This window comes from Camponotus vicinus, unplaced genomic scaffold (assembly GCF_025532165.1).
Source record: "Camponotus vicinus isolate PSW18456_S1 unplaced genomic scaffold, iyCamVici1.0 SCAF_12, whole genome shotgun sequence".
Lineage (NCBI taxonomy): Eukaryota > Metazoa > Arthropoda > Insecta > Hymenoptera > Formicidae > Camponotus > Camponotus vicinus.
The window spans coordinates 14,925,588-14,947,011 of NW_028141948.1; the positions used below are offsets into that span (position 1 = coordinate 14,925,588).

At 34.2% G+C, this 21,424-nt stretch overlaps 2 protein-coding genes across 3 annotated transcripts in view; both read left to right on the top strand.

Annotated features, from left to right (window-relative positions):
- Ntan1 (N-terminal amidohydrolase 1) overlaps positions 1–19,183 on the top strand; it is a 50,798-nt gene extending 31,615 nt beyond the window's left edge. The window contains exons 1-7 of one of the 2 annotated variants that reach the window (XM_083085010.1): positions 6,297–6,961; positions 10,824–11,014; positions 12,524–12,589; positions 14,952–15,134; positions 15,588–15,796; positions 16,004–16,165; positions 16,295–19,183. In XM_083085010.1, the coding sequence (XP_082941136.1) occupies positions 10,825–11,014; positions 12,524–12,589; positions 14,952–15,134; positions 15,588–15,796; positions 16,004–16,165; positions 16,295–16,420 (936 nt within the window). In that variant the 5' untranslated portion in view covers positions 6,297–6,961; position 10,824 and the 3' untranslated portion in view covers positions 16,421–19,183. Of the gene's footprint in view, positions 1–6,296; positions 6,962–10,823; positions 11,015–12,523; positions 12,590–14,951; positions 15,135–15,587; positions 15,797–16,003; positions 16,166–16,294 lie in introns of those variants that run through there. The other variant, XM_083085009.1, reaches the window with a different exon arrangement.
- A 1,339-nt stretch (positions 19,184–20,522) lies between these two features.
- Positions 20,523–21,424, top strand: part of LOC145963266 (GTP-binding protein Di-Ras2) — a 70,919-nt gene continuing 70,017 nt past the window's right edge. Inside the window, exon 1 of the mRNA XM_083085011.1 lies at positions 20,523–20,986. The gene's annotated coding sequence lies outside the window, so the exon portion shown is untranslated. The remainder of the gene's footprint in view (positions 20,987–21,424) is intronic.

The following is a 21,424-nucleotide window of genomic DNA, read 5'->3' on the forward strand; positions in this document are numbered from 1 at the left end:
TTTGCTTCCAGAATCACCAGCCATTATAATATCGATATTTCGTTAAAGATAATTGTGAAAAGAATATGTTAACGATTCTTTTGTTTGCTTAAATAAATAACAGCTTCACGATCGCGCGAGTATAATTATGCCTAAGTACGTATATACACGCGTATGTGCGTGCGTGCGTACGTACGTGCTTGGCATGCATTCTGCGAGTAATTGACGCGTAAGGGAGGAAGAAACGAATAAAAGAACTTTTCTTGATATACTCTCAGCTCTGTGAAATTATGATCTGAAAGGAATGCGGATAAATCGACATTTGATTCTTCATCAGTTATAATAATGATCTACCATAGCATCGCGTTTATGCCTCTTCGATATCGATAGTCTTGGAGTCTTAATGGATATATATGATGTGTATTTACGCATTTGTGGATGTTCACGAATAAATGAACATGCAATATAGTTTATGATTCACTCTTTCTTTTTTATTTTTGGCGCAATTGAAGTAAATTTATCAAAATAATTTGAGAGATTATTTGTGCAAGAATTTATAAATCTGTTAGAGCTAATTAAATTTTGATCGGACAGAATTATTGATTCAAACTTAAGAAGAAGTGAAAAGGTGCATTAGTGAAAGCACGCAAGTTCAGATGCATTAGTTCTCCATCGAATGCTAATCGATCCGCGCAAAAGCATCGTGAATTACTAGCGGTACGCTAACTCACCCCCGTGGATCCACTTCACTCTCCCTTCTTTCGATAGCGTTGCATTATGAAATAGCGTGCAACGAAGTTGCGCGGCGTTGCACCGCCATTATCGCTAATTCCTTAAGTGAGCGATGCCTCGCTCGATCGAGGCTTTTTCGTTGATCCTTTTGGAGAGTCTTGAAGAACCGGCCTCGTGAACGCCGATACGCGGTTATTAAAGGTCGATCTACTCTCGATTCTACACCGATCTCCCCTCGTTCCCTTTTCTCTCCGAAGTGTCCGTCCGTTGCCAATTAATTCGAATTCCCGGCTTTAATCACGTCTTTTTTCCCGCTTTCCTGATCAAAAGGAAAATTACTCAGCTCCTGCTACAATTTATTTCTCGCCTTTATTTTCGTCGATTTAATTGGTCTCAGTCTTTTCCTCTTGATTGTGACATATTTTTACGGATATCGATGTACTGTTAATTGATAATCGGAATCAGTATTTATTTGCTTTTTCTTATTTATTATTTTTTTTCTTTTATTAATTATTATTTTTCTTATTCGCGCAATTTAGTAAAAATAGACAATATCGATAAAGAAATAATGCAAATCAAAATTGTCTCCCTTTTTCAACGCCGTGACGAGAATATCGCGAGCAAATCCCGAGGGATCCTCGGGATTCCGTCGACGATTGATACTGAATACGCAGAGTCCCGCCGCCCCCATGGCCTCTCTTAGAAAGACCAATAATTAAGGTAATGGCTACTTTTCAAGTGGATTTCCGTGTGGCTCGATCTGAGCGGTCTCCTCCCGACCGGCCGATTACGGTCACGAAGGGCCTCGCCGTTTTGCCCTCCTCTCCCCCTATCTCTCTCTTGGGTCTCCCCTCTGTCTTCCTCTCGCCTCTTTTGTGTCCCGGGCGGGGATCGCTTCCAACCCCTTCGTCGATCTCTCTCCCTCTCTCCTTCAATAATTGCATATACTCATCGCTGATTTTCGATCGATATCGCCGTAATTTCCTTCTGTCGCGCCGGCGATTCTCTCTCTTTCTCTTCCTTGTAAATCACAATTCGCGATTAAATTCGACGCGGATGAAATAATATTGCTGAAGAAATTTGAGAAGATATACATATACAATCATTTGTAGACGGATCGAATGAATCTACTTTTATCGCTAATATTTTTTTTCATCCATAAAATAGGAAATTAAAAAATACTATTCAAGCAATATGAAAACAAAATTTCGATACTAATTATTGCCTGTACATATCAACTGATATTGATTAATTACTGAAAGCAAATTCCATCTTTCGATATTAGAAATGATATGATTAGCGTAAGTTATAATCGTTATAAGTTTATCGCACTTGAAAAAATAAAAACTATGTACATTATATTTATATTTGCCTTTATTATTAATATGAATTTCTTCGATGATTTTTTGCGATCTTTTATTAATTTAAGTGAAAGATTGGAAGAGTTATAAAGAAAGATTATAAATTGTTTTCGAATTGTTTTCGCAGAATAACTGGGAGATTAATCTTCACTTTCAGACTAAAAATAATGATTGCTCTTGTGAAACTTGATAAAATTCTTTAGCTGAATGAGAAATTAAAAAAAAAAACGAAATTTGTGATAACAGAGCTGACATATTGCAATTTCCTCATGAAATCGATATTTATGCGACTTTTTGCAAAATCGTTTTATATCGAATCGAAGCTCCCGGAGAGTCGTCCAATTGTTTTAATGGAAACTATATATTCTGATTTTACACACAGACATACGTACACCGCAGTTTCCTATCCTTATCTCTGTTCCAGATACTCGTGTGAAGATATTTATGTTCGGCGCTATCTAAATGACTTTGCTTTCTCGATTTTTATATCGCTCTTATTTACATGCACATGTATGTATTATCTTCCAATGGCGCTAAATAAAAATGCGGCGTTAAATCAGTCGAACCGTTCAAAATAAGCATTTGTCTTAACGCAATAATTTACTGTTTCGTTCTCCGTGATTATTATTTATGTTCGGAAAGATTAATTAATAGAATAGAAAATTAGGAAATATGTGAAGATTAAAGAAAAAAACGTTGAATTTTACATTTCTTAATTTTGGAGCAAGAAAAAGAGAGGAAAATATGTCTTTGTAAAAATGTTATTTTATATAATATATAAATATAGAATTTATATACATATAATTTATTAATAAATGAGTATATTAATATATAAGTAATGTAATTTTACGAAACAAGATACTATAAAACTTAGCAAATATAAAATATAACAGAAAAAGATGCATTTATTAGAGAAAGAGAGAGAGAGAGGAAAATATTTAACGGGTAAAATAATAAAATCTAGAAAAAATTTAATAGAATTCGTGGAAACATTTTGTCGTCTCGCGATGCATCTCAATAATACGATACTGAGATTTAGTCTCGTATATCGAAAGCAAACGTCCAGAGGATGAACAATAATATAGGGGACGAGGATGAACGGAGACGAAGATGACAACGACGACAGGGACGACGCAGAAAATCTACCGGTACGGCCGGCAATCTAGTACAATGGATTTTGAAGAGTGTAATTTTCGTCGGCATACAACAATAGCCATACCTATCTACCTACCTACCGCGCCGTATAATCTCATCGTCCGCGCAGTTCTAATTTTCCGCGCGTCATGGGAATTCTCGCGCAACTTGACGATGTGCACGAGATCCCTCGTCTTCGTTAAAATTGTATTTTATTTTATTTTACGTCTTATTTTATTTTATCTTACGTTTTTTATACATTTTCTGCTTATCTTCAGCGATTCTAGCAATCTTAGTAATTCCGTTGTGTTTAGCGAAATTAATTAACGACATTAATTTTATATATCTAGTTATACGTGAAATAGTGGTCTCAGAATATTATGTGTGCATTATTTTTTTCGAAGCACTCAAAATAATAATTATAATTTGGGTGTGATAGAGAGATGATATAATTATAATATTAGGCGATTTCGATTGTCATTACCGATTTCTTTATTAAAAAAGAGAAAATATTTTAATATAAAAATATAGTCTCCAATATATTTTTGCAACATCAAGTAAATAGTCTTATGTAGTTTATATATAACTTATCGCATTCAAGTTATATTATTATTATTATTAAAATTTTTTAATATAAATGTATAATTTTTTATATTTTTTATTTTATTGTAGCAATATGTATATTAAATTGTTAGGATATTAATCTAGTGTTCATTAACATTCAATTAATTTTTTGAAAGAGAATACAGCTTTCAATATATTCACTATATTATATTAAAGCATGATGAAATAGAACGAACTCGATATACAAAAATAAACTCGTGATAAAAAGGATTGAAGATACCTGCCTGTTGCGCGTTTCCAATCGTCCCGTATATTCGATATTCGATATTCGATTGGAATCCGCGATAAATTCAATTTGCGCTTTTACACGAAAAACGCGCGGCCGGCATTAATCGGCAACGACGTACCCAGTTTTAAAAGCCGTCCGAGAGGGTTAATACTTCCCTCTCGCGTCCTCCCACGGCCAAAGAAATATTGCCCGACGTCGAGGCGAGACAGCAGGGTGAGAGCGCGGTCCTCTTAATCGTCGATCAAATCGATCCTCGCCGTAAATCGCCCGGGATCGATCCGGGAACGAGGGGGCGTGCCGGCGAAAGAGTGTTCCGCTTCTCCTCGGTCCATCCGACACCGATATCCACCGGTATCATATCGGCCTGGTATCGTATCAGTGCCGCGATTCGTTCTAGGGGTGGATCGCGGAAGATTCGCGCTCGAGATCGCGCCTTAATCTGATGTAAAGGCATTTTTTTCGATACCCGCCCGCCAGTCTTTCATCTGTGAAATCTCGTCGATAATGTTTGCTACGCGCCTAATCCTGTGCTCAGATCGTATCGCGTTCCTGAGCCCCCTGCTCCTCTTTTTTTCGAGCTCCTTTGAGGGTGGTTGATGGCTCGGGGTAGACATCTCTGACCCTTCGATCAGTCGCGATTATACTTAGACTGTCGTTCACGCTGTCACGACACTCGCGTCGACAAAGACGCCTTGTAGCAGCTGGTCTTCCGAGAAGGATGAATCTTTTTAACCCCTTGGAGTCGAGGTGATTATTCGAAATGTGTTTGGTGAAGTAAACTTTTATCTCGATATCTTACATATATTATATGTATTCTTACATTTATGAATCGTTGCTTGTATTCTGTATGTTTATGGATTCACGTAGCTGTTTCCAAACGTTGCGCATCATTGACGTCATGCTGTATAAAATAGTATCATAAGTATTCCAAAGCGAGTCTCCCATATCGCCTTTCAAATCAGACAAACGCAGAATAAGTGGGAAAGGAAATTAGCATAACTTTAGATAGACTAATGACCATGCAGTGCGATGTTATTCAGATAACTAGGGAGAAGAACGTAATGTTTTTTATATTTATTTGAATCGATTTTTCGAAGCAAAATATTACGATATTTAATACAAAGAAATTAGAAATAAATAATAATCCAAGATTATAATTAAATGTAGCCAGTAAAATAGATTCTAGATGCTTTTTAATTTTTGCTTTTCATTTATACAAGTGAGTTTTGCTCGAAAACTTCTTTAAAGATTTTTTTTTAAGATATCCTTCATCTGTGGAATTAGTATTTGTCTTTTATTATTTTTTATTTTGCGCTTATCGGTTGGGTTGAATCTGCTTATTTTGGTCGTCCAGATATTTTTCACTCTCTATTGTGAAAATACAAATTGGTTGAATCTTCTCCATATATCTACATATATTCAGATGGTATCGTATATCGGTGGTATCGATGGTATTGTCTGTTTCTCCACCGTCTTTTTACATTAAAAAGAGATTCTCGATCCGTAGTATTATATTTGTATTTTGAAAGCTGTCAACATATGTTCATTCAGTGGGGAAATCTTATTTTTCTTTATTTCAAATTGTATATATAAATTCTGTATAAAGAGAGAGACAGAGAGAGTGCAAAATAAAATGGCAGATTGATATATTACATGAGATGTCATAATACATAATAATTTAAATCTGTAGGATCAATTTTGATTCGCCAATTTGAGTATGTGGATTTAAATTTTTAATAATAATCGTTACATAACATATTGTAGTACCAATTATAACTGATATTTGGAGCATTTCATCTATCATTGTTATTTTTCTACGGATATTATTAGCAATTATACGTAATATATGTCACATACGATTTTTGATTACTAATAATTAGAAGTTATCTGATTCTCGCTAAAATTCGTATCGTCGAATTTTTTAGCCACTCTGTTGAACGAGCGCTCTCACGATGTAATATCGCGCCGCTCGACCGGCCGCCGGTGCAAGCGGAAAGAATAAGAAAAAAAAATATGCGGGATCGAGGCGATTTCGATTCCTAAGCCCTGCCGACAGAGCCAAACATGTTATTTTCTCGTTCACGGTACCCCGACATCCGATCGATGAGCCCGTCCCGATTGGTCCCGCTTGGATTTTAACCCGTCCTACCGCGTCCACGCTGCCGTCCAATCGCCGCCCCGGTTGATAAAGGAAATCATAATTAACACGATTTGTTAATGAGCTCCGGGACAGTCGACGTCGACTGAATGAAAACGTCGCGGGCGAACTTAGTCGCAGCTCAGTTGGATCCTCGATCGGCTCGAATTCCTCGCGAGATCCTTCGAGATCGGCACATCCTGCAACGCGAACCATGAAGTGATCACTCTAATGCGTTTGCTTCGACATATTTTGCGGTGATTTCGAAATCCTGGATCTCGTCGCGAATTGATTCGCGGAAAGTGACAGTCGTTTATTAACGCAAGTCGGTAATAAATAATTATTCTCGATTTTTAATTTTGGTAGTACTCATTAACGTGTTAAAATCACAACGATAAATCAGTAGAATCGAGATATTTCTTTTTAAAAGCATAAAAGAGATCGTCTAACATGTGATAAAAGGTGGATAAATCCGTGACAATAGATATTTTTAGTGGATATCGTGAATCAAGAAATATCGACTGAAATACAAACAGTGATATGAAAAATAATTTAAAATCTCGCAGTGAAGTGCTTACGGAATTTTAATAGCGAGATCTTCTATTATCGAATTCTATTGTCTTACATGTGACAAGGATCATAAGTTTGAAAAATATAGAGACGCATATAGTCATATATTACGTGCTTTTCGTATCATACTCTATTATCGAGAAAAAATTGTTATTTACGGATTGTTTTTTCTAGAAACAAAATCAACTAAATAAGGTAATTTGGTGTACAATATATAAAATGTGAGAATGAAATCTTTTGGGTGTTTATTATATATCGCAATATATTAATTTAACTAATTTCTAATTTAGCTTTGTGTGGGTTAAATTTTATAATTTATCGCACGTTCTCTCTCTCTCTCTCTCTTTCTCTTTCTCTATCTATCTATTTTTTCACGTATACACACATTGTATTATATTATTCGGGTGGAAGAGCTCTGAAATTTTGTAAATGCAATCCATGTGATAATCATGTGATAACAGCACGTGTAAACAACGTGTTGCAATAAATCTGTTAGTGATATCATATTTTATTATAAGAATTTATTATAAGATATAGAGAGTAATATTGCGACAAATAGTGCTTTTTCTCGAATAATATACATAATATACGTACATATATAAATTCCAGCTATCTCGAATGCGCACGGATGTCACGCGATAATATCGGTTTTACGCGAATTGTCGCAATGCTACGTCAGCGTAGCCGCGGCTTCCACGTGATCACTATTCGCGATCACAACCGGACCGTAGCTCAGAGATCTGTTTATCTTATTATTAGACAAGCAGTTGCTCGTGATGCAAATAATTATACATAAGTCTGTCGCGCGCAACAATTACGATGACAGGGATGAGGATTTCGCGCAGCGAATCTTTTCCTTTGACTCGTGTCACTCTTAATTTCACTCTTCATTTTAAAGACTGATTAATGATGATCTATTTCGCGTAAATGAACGTAGCTATCCTCCAGGCAGAATTTACGAAGCACGTCGACGTTCCAAATCGCATATCTTTAAAAATAAAAAAAAATATTTTTTTTAACGGTAGACGAACGAGCCCATATTTTAACAGGAGGAGCGAGCCTTGCATCTCCAAAAATCCTAATTACGTCGGCATAAGATTTTCGTCACGCGGCGAGCATCATTTACGGAACGAAACGAATCGCAACGCGAAATTATGAATAGCGAGCGAGTATCCACTCGCTCTCCAAGAGCTCCGAGCGGTATGCATCGCATGTCGCGCGCCGTATAATTAAGCCGCGATATTTCCACCGAATACAAAACATGCAATTATCTCATCTGGATTACAGTATACCGTACTCCTTAATACCGAAACCTACGTACATTGTATACGCGGCTTGCGACTAAGATACCGCCCGCGGCCGGTCGCTCTATAATTTTCTGCTCCTTCGTTTCTAGATCGATGGAAAGAGAATGGGATGTAATTACGGATTGTGCGGGATATTTGATTAGAGCTAACCAGTAACATCTCTCTCGCGCGGAAGTAAAGTGAGATCTATCCTAAGTACGCGTAAAATTTATCTTTGCCCATGAAATTTATGTTCTTTAATTAATAGTCCTCTTAATTTTCAATTATATTTCTATATCTCTTCACAACAATTTTAAAAGATATCGCGATTTCTATTTATTATGTCCTTATAATGATGATAAGCAAACCTTACTTGAGTATATTTGAAATGATTGAAAGGAAATAATGGAGGAAATAATAAGATTTAAAGGAAATAATACAGGAAATAATAATACAGGAATAATAAGATTGAAAGGAAATAATACAGGAAATAGAAAGATTTATTTATATAAGTTCTATATAATAATTAAATTTTATAAGGAAAAAAGAATATAGGAGTGTAGTTAAATTATAAGAATTACATTCATATATCAATAATTACAGAGAATAAAACAAGAACAAAAAATTTATTAGAGAGAAGGAATATATGAGAGGCACGGTCGTTGCATATTTCTGTATTCGTAGAAGCAGCTGCAGGCACGACATGTGAATCGGGATCTATTTTAGTCCTTGCCGCGATTTGTGTCGCGCACGACGAGTTTTTGCGAAAACTTTATATCTCTCGAGGTGTTCCTTTCTACGAACACTATCGATATAATTAATGATTATTCCACGTTTAAAATCGCGCGGAACATGTATTATTCATAATTATTGTCTGTTTTTTTATTAATTAATAAAAGTAGAATGACGCTATCTGATGCGTCATCCTTCCAGACTCTCGCAGGAACGAATAGCCAGGATCGAAGGAAGATGATAATCATCGACGTTTTATTGATCGGCGAAGCTTCGATATTTACTTAGATTTAGATCAATAGTGTGATTTATATAGAGAGATGGACGTACGATTAATGTGTCTTATATAGCCTTCTCTCACGATTGGAAATATATATATTTATTTATTTTCTTCTCTTTTCTTACTTTTAGAACACACAGATGCGAGAAATATATATAAATTATTAATATTTATATGTTACCACTGCTCATAGTAATTATTATACGAAATGTCTGCAATATACTTTTTTGTAATTAATAAGATATCTATATTATAAGATTCAATATATATTTGGATCTTTTATTTATTATATTTGGATCTTTTATTGGATCTTATAATATGGTAACATATAAATATTAATAATTTATATACATTTCTCGCACCTATACTAGAAGGGAGAAGAGAAAATTTTTTTTAATTACTATGTTGATCATTGATTATATTTAATTGAACTTAACCGAAACACAATGGATTGATGTACACTTTGGAGACAAATTTTCATTTTTTCTTAGAGAAAAAGAAACTTTATATTTCCAATAATTTATATACTTGTTTAATAATCGGAGATAATCTGCTCTTCTTTTATATACCTTCAATATAATGTCACTCAATATCCTAGAGTAGTAAAGTCGCTCGTAATGACACAGTGGATAACTTTGTGAGATCGAGTTTAGTCTTCACCTCGAAATAAGTCGATCTAGCTTAGTTTCGTGATTGTTAACACGATCAACACGAGCGACGAGACGTAGCGTGGTGCCGACAATATGCCCGATAATCGCGGATCTCTCGATCCCGTAACCGGCTTTGTCACACAATGCTAAGCCTCGATCGTGCGCCGAGATATATCCGAGATATATCCGAGGACTTCATTGTGAGGATCGAAAGAGAACGAGGGCGTTTTCTCTCGCACGAACGAATTTATATTCGATAAGCCAACCGCGCGTGACGTTTAACACCCGCCTGTTGCGTCGCGCGCGACAATTATTTTGCTTTACGGTTGCCGTAAATTAATTTTAATGATCCGCCCGTTATGATTTATTACACGAGATCATGTGCGCCGGACCGTTGGATTTACAAGTGACTTGAGAGGGCGTATAAATATTGTTTGTAAAAATGTTTACAAAATTTTTATAAAATTCAAATTTTTCTTAATTCAATTTTACATTCAATTTTTACAAATTTTTCTTTCCCCTTTTTGGATAAATTATAATAATTGTCTTATGTTTCTCTCCTTAAAATATTCAATCTGTAGAGATTTGAAACACGGCCCTTTTTAAAAGATGGTATTTTGAAGAAGATTATTGCAACTTTAATTGTAATTATAATAACACTTTATCTCATGAATGAATTTTTTTTTTATAAAATATTTTTAATTATCGCCTTGCAAAGAATTAAGTTATATTTACTGTATAAATTATATATTGATATATTTTTACATCAGTAGAAGACATAAAAACGTGGAGAGGTAACTACTGAACAACGGAGAGTTTTTTAATGTCTTTTTTTTATTCGTCCGTTAAACATAAACTTGAACTTCGTCCAATAAAGAAATCTCGTGTCGTCCATTTTTAAGACTACGTGCGTCAGTGGAGAAATAAAATGGAAATCAATCGTTGAAAAATGGCCGCTATTGGCATAAATTATCAATCGCTCATGAGCTCGTATTGTTCTCAGGAATTAATTAATTCCATGCGCGCCGAATCGCGCAAAGTAATCGCCTTTTAGATAAGATATCTTCCATGTTGCTTTAATCGACATCGTCTTCGTTTCGCTTTTGCAGGATGGTGCTAGTGGTGGGCGGGGTGGTCCTGCAGGAGGAAATACCCGCGGACAGCAGATCCTTGTACGCGGCTCACCCGGTATATCGCGAGAGCGCGGCCCAGCTGCACTCGATGCCGGCGAAACTCGTGGGCCCGGTGGGCCTCCTCTACGTCCAGCAACGGGAAATGGCTGCGACTCTGCCGCAGGACAGTAAGTGCGATATGTCGTGTTTAAGCGAGCCGTTTTTTGTGGTAGCGTAGTTGGGTAAAAACGCTCAAGGAGACGAAAGGGTTTCACGTGAGTTACACAAACGCGCCGACGATCGGATAAGAAATGACTTGAAATGAATTCGACATGAATAATAAATCTCGCGTCGCAGATATGGGATGTATATAAACGATTTTTGTGTTATCGTACAATTTATTGACATCGTCGCTAAGCGATCTTATGGTCATTAAGTTCGAGAAAATGCGTGTTAGATAAAACCCATTAGTCTTTATAGAAGACTTGCGCTCCAGATAAGATGACCCTGTCGTATATCTTGAAAACCTATCATTAGATATGGAAAAAATGATAATTTAAATAGTATAAGTAGGAGAATAATTCTTCATGTTTAATTTCACAGTATATAAGGCGACTCTTTTTTTCCATATAATAATTGAAAACCTATCAGACATGGAAAAGACGATAATTTAAATAATAGAAGAATAATTCTTCATATTCAAATTTGCACTATATACTCGTTTTTTTATCATTTTTTTTTTCTATTTTTAATTATTAAGATTAGTTATTAAGATACATATATATATATGAGTAGAGCAAATTGACGTTAAATATGCTCAAATCATAGAAATATTTAATAAACATGAAATTTGAAAGCAAAATCTTTTTCCAAAAAATCCGTCGATATCTATCAAAAGAACATGTCACTGATGCAATATAGTCACGGGATCTCCGTGTTATCTCTGGATATGTTATATCGAACTGTGTTACCGGCAACTTGTGTGATATCATTGCAAGATTGACGCAACCCGCCAATCTATCAGTTATGATTACACTTAATTATAAGAATAAAAAAATAACAAACGCACGAGTTGATAAATAGACGGATGCTGTTATGGAGCGGTATTTCGCATGTTATCGGAGCAAATTACAGTCCAATTCTTTTTCGATAATATAATTTTTAAAAATAACAACGATTCGTCTGATTGTTACAGTAATAAAATTGTCATAAATTTCATATTGAAACATATATTTTTCCATAATGCAAAAATTATTTATCGTATTAAAATAAATCTCGTATAAAAAGCGACTGTTCTTCTCACGCGTCTTTAGCATTTTATGATAAAAATACATCAAACGTAGAAATCAATGAATTGCACACGTCACGTTCTCTTTCTAAATTATCTATTTTAATTATATATATAATTTCTGAAATAATCTATTTTAATTATATATACAATTTTTGAAATGATCTAAAATTGTTTCTCGTGCAAACTTGAGAAAATCTTAATATCTTAATATCTTTAGTAAAATAATAAATAGTAAATGTGTGTAGAGATATAGAAATATAAATCTCTTTGGAAATCAGAAAAATTTATTTTACACAAGCATGAAAAATTTCTGCTGCATCAGCGAACAATTCTAACAATTTATAACTTCTCGAAGTGTTGTATTTATGCTCGCTACCGCACTAACTATTCTTTTTCGCTTTCACAGAGAACGTGAACATCCTCGGTTCGGACGATATGACAACGTGCATAATCGTCGTCGTCAGGCATTCCGGTGAGTATATTTGAAAGTACAATCGCGGTCGTTATAAACTAGTCAGTTGCATATAAACGACTGCTCGCGACGCGGTTAGTGGAAAAAAAAGAGGTCGGAATAATGCAACGACAAAGCGAGATTGTCCGATCTGTATGATGTCATTGAAAAATGTCAATTATTTATAATTATCTTGTAAAACTCATATCTTAACATTCATAATAAAATTAATAAAATGGAAATTCTTTTTAAGCAAGATGCGAATATCAGCAAGATATATTAGTGCAATTCAGAAACTTAGTTCTCTCTCCCTCTCGCGCAAAAATTCTTCATTTTCAATCACTCTGAGATTATTGCCACTCTGACATTAAAGAGATAAACTTTATCAATTTTGATAAAAAAATTAAGGTTTGCGATATGTCTGTGAAATTATTAAATTATGTGCATTTAGATTTTTTTATTAAAACTGAATAAGAGAGACGTAAAAGATCTTAGCATAACTTTAAAAAAAAAAGAAATAGGCAAAGAAGCATCTAAAAGAGAAAAAGAAAGAGAAATCCGAGCGCAGTGTAATTCACCTAATGTGAATTAGTCACGGAACTGATGAGCAAGAACTTTTGAAAAAAAATAACATTAAGTCAAAGTTTGAAGATTTTTACAATCATCTCGGAATTCCCCGATTTTATGCCGATTTTTATACTCTTTGTCCATAGGTTTATAATGGATTTATTTATTTTTCATTCGGATAATTGTTTCATGATATGATTATCGTAAAGCGAAAAAATAAAATGCGAAATGTCATTTATTTGGAAAAGAGCCGTGTAATAAAATCAGTTTTGTCGAAATCGAAAAAAAAAGCGCTGATCAATTTACAATTCACATCTATATCACGAAGTCATTTAAATGACTTGCTAATTCCATGATGTCAAGTTCGGAAAGCTTTGAGCAAATAATTGCGCGATTTGTAAAATAATGAGCTCTATTTGCACAATTTTCCACGAGGAAAATTGTTATGCAAGCAGTATAGCAATATACAATTGGAAACGTGTAATTTCAATATATCTCACTTAGAGAAAAACAAGAAATTTATTCCGCGAAAGAAAAATATTAAATTACAGTTATGAAAAATTCTAATTTTATACAACGATAAGAAAAAGATTAGATTCTCAAGAGATCGTTATTATAATCTTGCGTGCACATTAAAAATTTATTCAAATTATTATTTTTCTTCTTCAACGTGCGTTTTCTTAGCCTGACATTTATAACTAACAACAAATGTACACGGAGCTCCATAAATGTTGCTTTTCCGCACTGTAACGTATTTCTTCTCGTATGAAGAAACCCATCAACATTGTACCGTACATCTCGACAAAACTATCGAGTACGTTCTCCTTAACTTTCTCCTGCTGCGGCGACAGTGCATCGCGACTCAGGCTGGGTGTCTCCGATCGTCTTAAGGTTGCGCGTGAATAATGGCAGAGATAGAAAGCGACTTCGAAAGTACGTAATTAAGTAACAGTTCGCAATATAAAAGTGTTTTTTATCGCGAGTTTTTTTCCATCTTGCTCAACTATTGTCGTGCAAGAATATTCAGAAATTAATTATCGTAACAAATAATTATTATAACGCGTTTATAAAAGACATTAATTAATAAAGAGAATACGCATAATACATTCGCGAATTGAATGTTTATAGTATCTCGATCATTGCCATCCTGCAAGAATACACGCGTTTCAACTACCATTCTCTCTTTTCGTTTCACTTCGTTCCACTTCGTTCAAGATGTACGACGATAAATCGCGTCTAGTGAACGCGTTGAGATCGATCCTCTCGTCGAGAAGGCGCTCTCGGATACATTCTGTGATGCTGAATCGTTTCAGTACATCACGGTACAATGCGAGTGCTCTTAGCTGTTTCGTTCGCTCGATGCAACGATGTAATAAACAGCGAGAGAGACCCAATACGCCGGCTTGCTCGCGATAATTACTACGCTGCGATAATTAGCGAGCCGGCTTGGTAGCAATGTTTAAGCGCTCGGAAATTAATTTTCTTTTTAATCGGTATATTTGTTGCGAAAAGAGATACGTAGTGACGGTCGCATAAAGCGCAAACGATGATAATTTTTTTTTATTTGGATATCTCGAGAGGATTTCTTTCTATTTATTTTTCAATAGCAGTAAACAAGCTGTTAATATGTACATTAATTATAATATTAATAATTGATAAAAATAAGTGCAAAATTTATTCGTTCTTGTATCGGGATTAATCATAATTTTAAACAAGCATATTTTCTCTCTCTCTCTTCCTGTTTTTATATGATAACTAAATGCATCATTCAAATCGCACATGGTATCATAAGAGATTCTCAATATCTGGTTTTCAGGTTCAGGAGCCGCAGCACTGGCGCATCTTGACGGTTCTGGAACAGAAGATGCTGCGGTGGCGATGATCCAGAGGGTAACGGAACTCACCCTTGGATATCCCGAAGGTCGGCTGGAATTGCAATTGGTCGGTGGTTACTCCGATCCGCGAAACTATTCCGAGGAATTATTCTACACTATACTTTGTAAGTAAATATGCTTAATATGCTTAATTTTTTAAATATGTAATTTTTCTCAGTAACGCTGAAATAGTGCTGGAGTTTGTTCTACTGAAAATAAATTTTTTTAGCTTGTAATTACTACATTTGCAAATGTAACCGGGTTACATCTGTTTTATCTCATTCGTAAATGTAATAAAATTAAATCATTTGCTCCCTTTGTTCGAAATAAAGTAAAGAGATAAATTAAACGGAACATGTACAGAATTTATGTTACATTTTCCGAAATTTAATTTGATAAAAATTAATATGATCTATATTAATATCCGCGTGTTAAGTTTTATTTTTTATATAGATCAAATAATATTAGATTATATAGAAATGAAACTTTTTTGATATGACAGTTGAATAAATAAAATCCAATAAAATTACAATATCGCGTTTCATCTATAGTGTTAACGAGATCGATGTGGTTTTCAGCTGCATTTCATAAGCAACCGGTGGAAATCGACCTGACATTATGTTGTGTGGGCGAGCTAAATACCACTGTGAGAGGCGGGATTCATTGGCCGGTGATCTACGGTATCGGGTTGAACGTGAAGACGGGTGAGATCTTTCCCGCAACTTTCCCCGACAAAGGCCCAGATCAGGCGTTGCGGTGCGCCAGACAATTGACCGGGGGTCAGCAGGTGCGTGTATACAACGTTTGTATTCGTAATAGTATTTTATAGTTAAGCACTAACTATGTACAAGAGAGAGCTCATAGTTCGCGTGTTCGCAAATTATTTATATAAATGAATAAAATATATATTTTATTATTAAATGAGAGATCTATCAAATTTTATTTAACCCAATCTCTTCAGAAGATTAAATACGTTTGTCTTATTTATGCACAGGTTCTGGATATATACGATTGCGGTCTTGGATTACTTAGAATCGGTCCGTTTAATTATGATCCTTTGCGAGGTGTGGATCTCTGGTTGGCGCAAACCGATCAATTCATCCTGCAACATCTGTCAACGTCACCGGAAGTAGAACAACCACATTTCGTCTCACAAGTAATGGCAATTGATATATTTTTTTATATATAATATTATAAATCATCTCGAAAGAAAAAGATAAATTAACAAAACCAACTGCACACGTTTCATGCGCATTATTAGACAATGACAAAATTTCTGTTTCAGGTACGGGCGACGCTCAAATATATTCAGGACAATCAATTTCCAGCCGTCACTGTTTTCCGAGATAATAAACCTCATTACTATCGCCGGGATGAAACCACCGGTGTCTGGCAGCCGATGCGATATTAACCTTAATAAATCACAGATTTGGTTAAGGTATGCGTGAAAGTTATTCGCGAAATTTTCGAATGACACAAAGTACGATATCAAATTGATGAATGAAGCATGCGGAATTATAAGAATTTAAATCAATTACTGAAATGTGAAACTGCATTTTTCGAAAATCGCAGTCGTAGAATTGTTGCCCTAATGAACTCGTTTTAAAAAATTCGTTCCGCATTTATAATTGATGAGAAAAGTACGGAAGTCGGCATATAATTGCAGCTTTTATCGGCTGGCAATTATTTGTGTTCAATAAAAAAACACGTCCGAGCGAGAAGAAATTGTGGAAATATAAATTGAAACAGTCATAATTAGCGCACAGGTTAATGCCTTAATGTCTGCTCACAATGAAAGATATCTCGTGAACCGCATTGAAGTTGGGGTGCAGATTAGCCTTTGAATATATTACCCAAGTACGATTTGTAATATTTACAAATTAAATTCAAAGAGTAGAGCTTAACTCTGTTATTATAGAGTACAAGCTAGGAAAATAAATATGAAATATAAATGATTTTGGCAAACAATTATGCGAAAATTTTAATACGCATTATCGGTACTGAGATTATATGTGTATATACTTATGACACATTTTTCTTTATACATCTTCTATATTGATACTTTTTAAAATAATATTAATTTTTTTATCGTATTACAGCAAGATATTTCAAATCACTATATAAATTACATCACAATCGAAATAGTTTTTAGATAAATTGATATGAAGACTTTTTTTAATTATCAAAAATTTTTTAAATCGTACTCGTCTTTTACTTACCAGGCGACTATTCTTTTATGACTCAAAATTGGAAAACGACATACTTTATGAAATCTTATAAGGAAGAAAAGAAATAAAAAAAAATTTGTAAAGCGCGCACATATGGAAATATATACCTCTCTCTTCTGACACTTTTTGGATATATTTATGTAAAGTAATATTCGCGGATATAAAATACAGCGCGCATTATGAATAAGCCTATACGTATTAATATGTTGTTGAATTTCTTTTTTAATAGATGCTTATGTTATGTATATGGACGATCGAATTCGATTCATTGTTACAAAATGTTATTAGTCATTGTTCCATCGTTGAACGTTCTCTCCGGATTAACTTTCATCGTCGCCAGATAAACAACAATATGTATCCTCATCGCGCATTTAGTCATTGAATGCGATTGTTCTATACTTATTTCACTTTTACAATATGTGCAATCTTCATAATTCAATAACTGAAAATCACATTTGATGCTAACTGCGCGATGCAGCACGAATTACGCACACGTGCATGGAATTAGATAAGAGCATTTATTGTTCTTCTTTTTCCTTTTATTTCGTTCTTTCAATTGAATTACGAAAGTTCAAACAAGGATAATTTTGTACTTGCCATAATAAAGCAAAGAAAATTGTACGAAAGATAGAGAGAAATGAAGTAGAGGACAATGTACATAATATTTTCAGGGTTGTGCCCGAATTCTTTTCGGGTGAGGGAAAGTTCCTCTGCCTCGATACAGTTATTTTACGCAAAATCTCTTTTCAAACAGCGAAGATTAGTAATCAAGTAAAGGCCATTGATGTTTCGCGAGAATTTTTACTAATTTATTCTCGTACATACATACATGTTGAAAATGCCAATCTTTTTTAATTATTTAAATGTATGTACGATATTCGCGAGACACATATTTGGGCGTTCGCGTTTAATCATTTACATCATAGAATAAACATCCCAGATAAAACGATAAAATGAAAAATCGTTGTTATTTTACTAATTGTAAGTATAATATATAAATGCATAATAATGTGGTGCAATTCGATCAATTGAAAAATCACGTGAACGTCCTACATAGGTTTTATCGTTATTTAGAAAGCGCGAGCACATGCGATCGCGATCGAAGAATTAAAACGAGGCCTTCCCTTACCTGTGAATTCATCGATTAAGCGGGAAGGTAATTACTCTCTGGATTGTGTTCGAGAGTACAGTTCAGCCATATATAAAAAAGGTTTCATGTATTTCATTATATGAACGCAATTTTCATAGCAGAAAAAATTCAAAAAATTCTATGTATCGTTAAACGTTCCTCGTCTTTTAAAATGAATGTATCATTTTTTAAAATGATATTTTAAGCGAAAAGTAAATATAAAATTACTTCTACAGCTATGGTCTCGAAGTTTCAGTACATAAAGGAAAGATGCGTTCACAATTTTTCATTGTCTAGTGATACATAAGCTAATTGAAGTTGATATTAATAATAATAATGATGATGATATAATGATGACACGATGATCATGATACTGCTAATAACGATAATGATATTTTCTAGAGATCGAAAAGAGATATATTTTTACTATATTATGTAAAAGAGCGAATGCACTCGCGACGATGAAGCTCTCACGATCGAACACACGATCTTCTTTTTCCTTCCCATTCGATCTGCGTGAGTGGAGGAAGTGTAGCGGGTGGTTTGCCACTTACTTTGTTGCTTCTGGCAGGAGAATATATGGCTTTTCTTGCTTGCTCATAGAAACTTCCCGGTACAGTTACATATATATATTTTTTTATATACGTTCTTTTATCGAGCGCGCTCTTTTTTCCTTATCTTCGGCCTCGTTCTTACAATAGCGTTCCCGTTCGATCTCCTTCGCATTCTTTCTCGCGTTACGCAGACGCAATCTTACTACATAATATTTTATTTGGTGATATATTTATACAATAAACGAAATGCTAGATTAAAGCAACGTCGTGTATATTATTTCACAATATCGCATCAAATCAAGTATTCAGTTGTCATCTGACAACCATAACTAATTATAATCCATCGTTAAAAATAATGCATCCTCCTGATTTGGTGTGATTTCCGTGATAAACAATCCCCTTACTGATTTAATTGCGAAGTGAATAACGCATATTCTATACGCTCAGCTTGAGAAACTGTCGAACGGAAACTGGTAAAAACAAAGTTGTTAACAAAGTTGCGGATTGTTACGTAGTATGTTGTAAACTATTACGTAAGTACCATGAAACTCGCGAAACGCTATCATACCGCAAGAAGAAAGTACTCGCGAGTATTATGGTTACATAATAGTGAGTATCAAATATCGATTTCAATCGATCAATAGAGATAATTGTTTGTATAATAATTATTTTCAATTTTATTCCAGAAAATGAAAAATCGTAATGAATAACGTTATATTTTAATGCACAATTATATTAAGACATAGTATACAATATCTTCTATCTTTGAGAGAACTGTAATTAATATTGTAGTTGGATTATAGAAGCAATTTAATTAACGAAGCATGTAAAAAGCAAACTAAATAATAAGTAAGATTAAATACTTTAGATGCATTGTCTTAGTTTAGCAGAGAAAATCGTTTGAAAGTTGTGTATTTTAATCTCTCAATTAAATCTAAAATCTTGAAATCTCTCTCTCTCTCTCTCTTTCTCTCTCTTGAATATTGAATTTTTTAAAAATTTAAAATTTATAAATGTAATATAACAGAAATTTTCTATTAGATATGTTTGCATCGCTAATAATAGAATTTGACGCATATATTTTATTCAACATCAATAGCTTATGTATGTGTGTGCAATCTGTTTCCTATTTCCTGAAAGTTATACGAGTTGCTTGATTGTCAGCGGAAGGGAACTTCCGGAAAGTTTGTTATGAATGACTTACAAAGTCTTCCAACATGGTTCTGGCATAGAATCCAGAATCCGCAGTGAGAAGTTGATAATTGCGTTGAAAAGTGATCATCCGGAAATAATATTCATAGAAATATATAATTCCTAGAAATTTTGAAGATTAACTACGAGCTTTTACTGGAAGGATTGGGTTGCAAAGAAGAATCTTGAAGCATTCTCGGATGCTTTGGATTTGTAAAGCTACTCAACTTTACGGTGATATTGAAATTGGTTGCAAAAAATAATTTCAAAAAAAATGCATTTTTGTATACAAACCTTAATCCTGAGTTCTTTATCTCTTGCTTTCCCCTTTCTATCGACATAATGTCGCAGTAAATTTGATCTAATTCTCTATAGCTTTAAAATTTCTATTAAATTTTCAAAATAACAGAAATTTAATATCTCATTTTACATTAATTATATTAATAATATTTAAAAAAGATGCAATACTTATTATTAAATTATTTTCTAGGATTAATTCGAGAAGATTGAGACAAAAATTTCAATTTCTCACGGAAAAAATATCACACTCATATATGTATTTCTATTATTGAATATTCTAAATCTCCCAAATATTTGAGGGAAGAAAAGAATCGTGAGAAAAAATGGAAGAAACGTGGCTAAAGGTAGGAGAACCCGCGAGTAGTGATGGACGACGCTGCGCAGAATCCTCAAAAGTGACTCGGCTCGACTCGCAGTAGTCGACATCAAGCGCTTCGTCTGACACGGTCAGTGCCGTTTCGTCGTCGAATCGAGGACGACCCCTTCCGCGTTCCCGCTCGTCGTAGACGCGCCACGTTTTTCGGCATATTACATTTCGAGCAAGTCCCGGGCGAACGCGCCCTTTTCTCATCCCGGTGAGTTTTTATTACATTCTCTCGAGACATTATGCGGCCTTTTTATTAAAATTGTTTCGAAAAATTTTTCAAACTCTTGTTTGCGATCAATTTGATCAATCTCATAACTTATGAAACTTACGAATTCGTAAGTTTCATAAGTTATGAGATTGATCAAATTTTTCACGGATCAGATTTTGTCCCAACAAAGTTTCAAAACGATACGTGTTGATATAATAATTTTGTTTTTTAGGCTTAAGTTAATATATTTTTACAAGCATTCTCCTCTTTTCAAAGACAATAAATTAATAAAATCTGAAATTTAGTGATTGGAAAAATAATATAGTATAATATTGAAGATTGGATTGTAGAAAGAATCAAGAATAATTTATAATATATAATTAAAAAAAACATGATTGAACTAAGAAATTGATTGAAGAATTTTCTCTTATAGTTTGT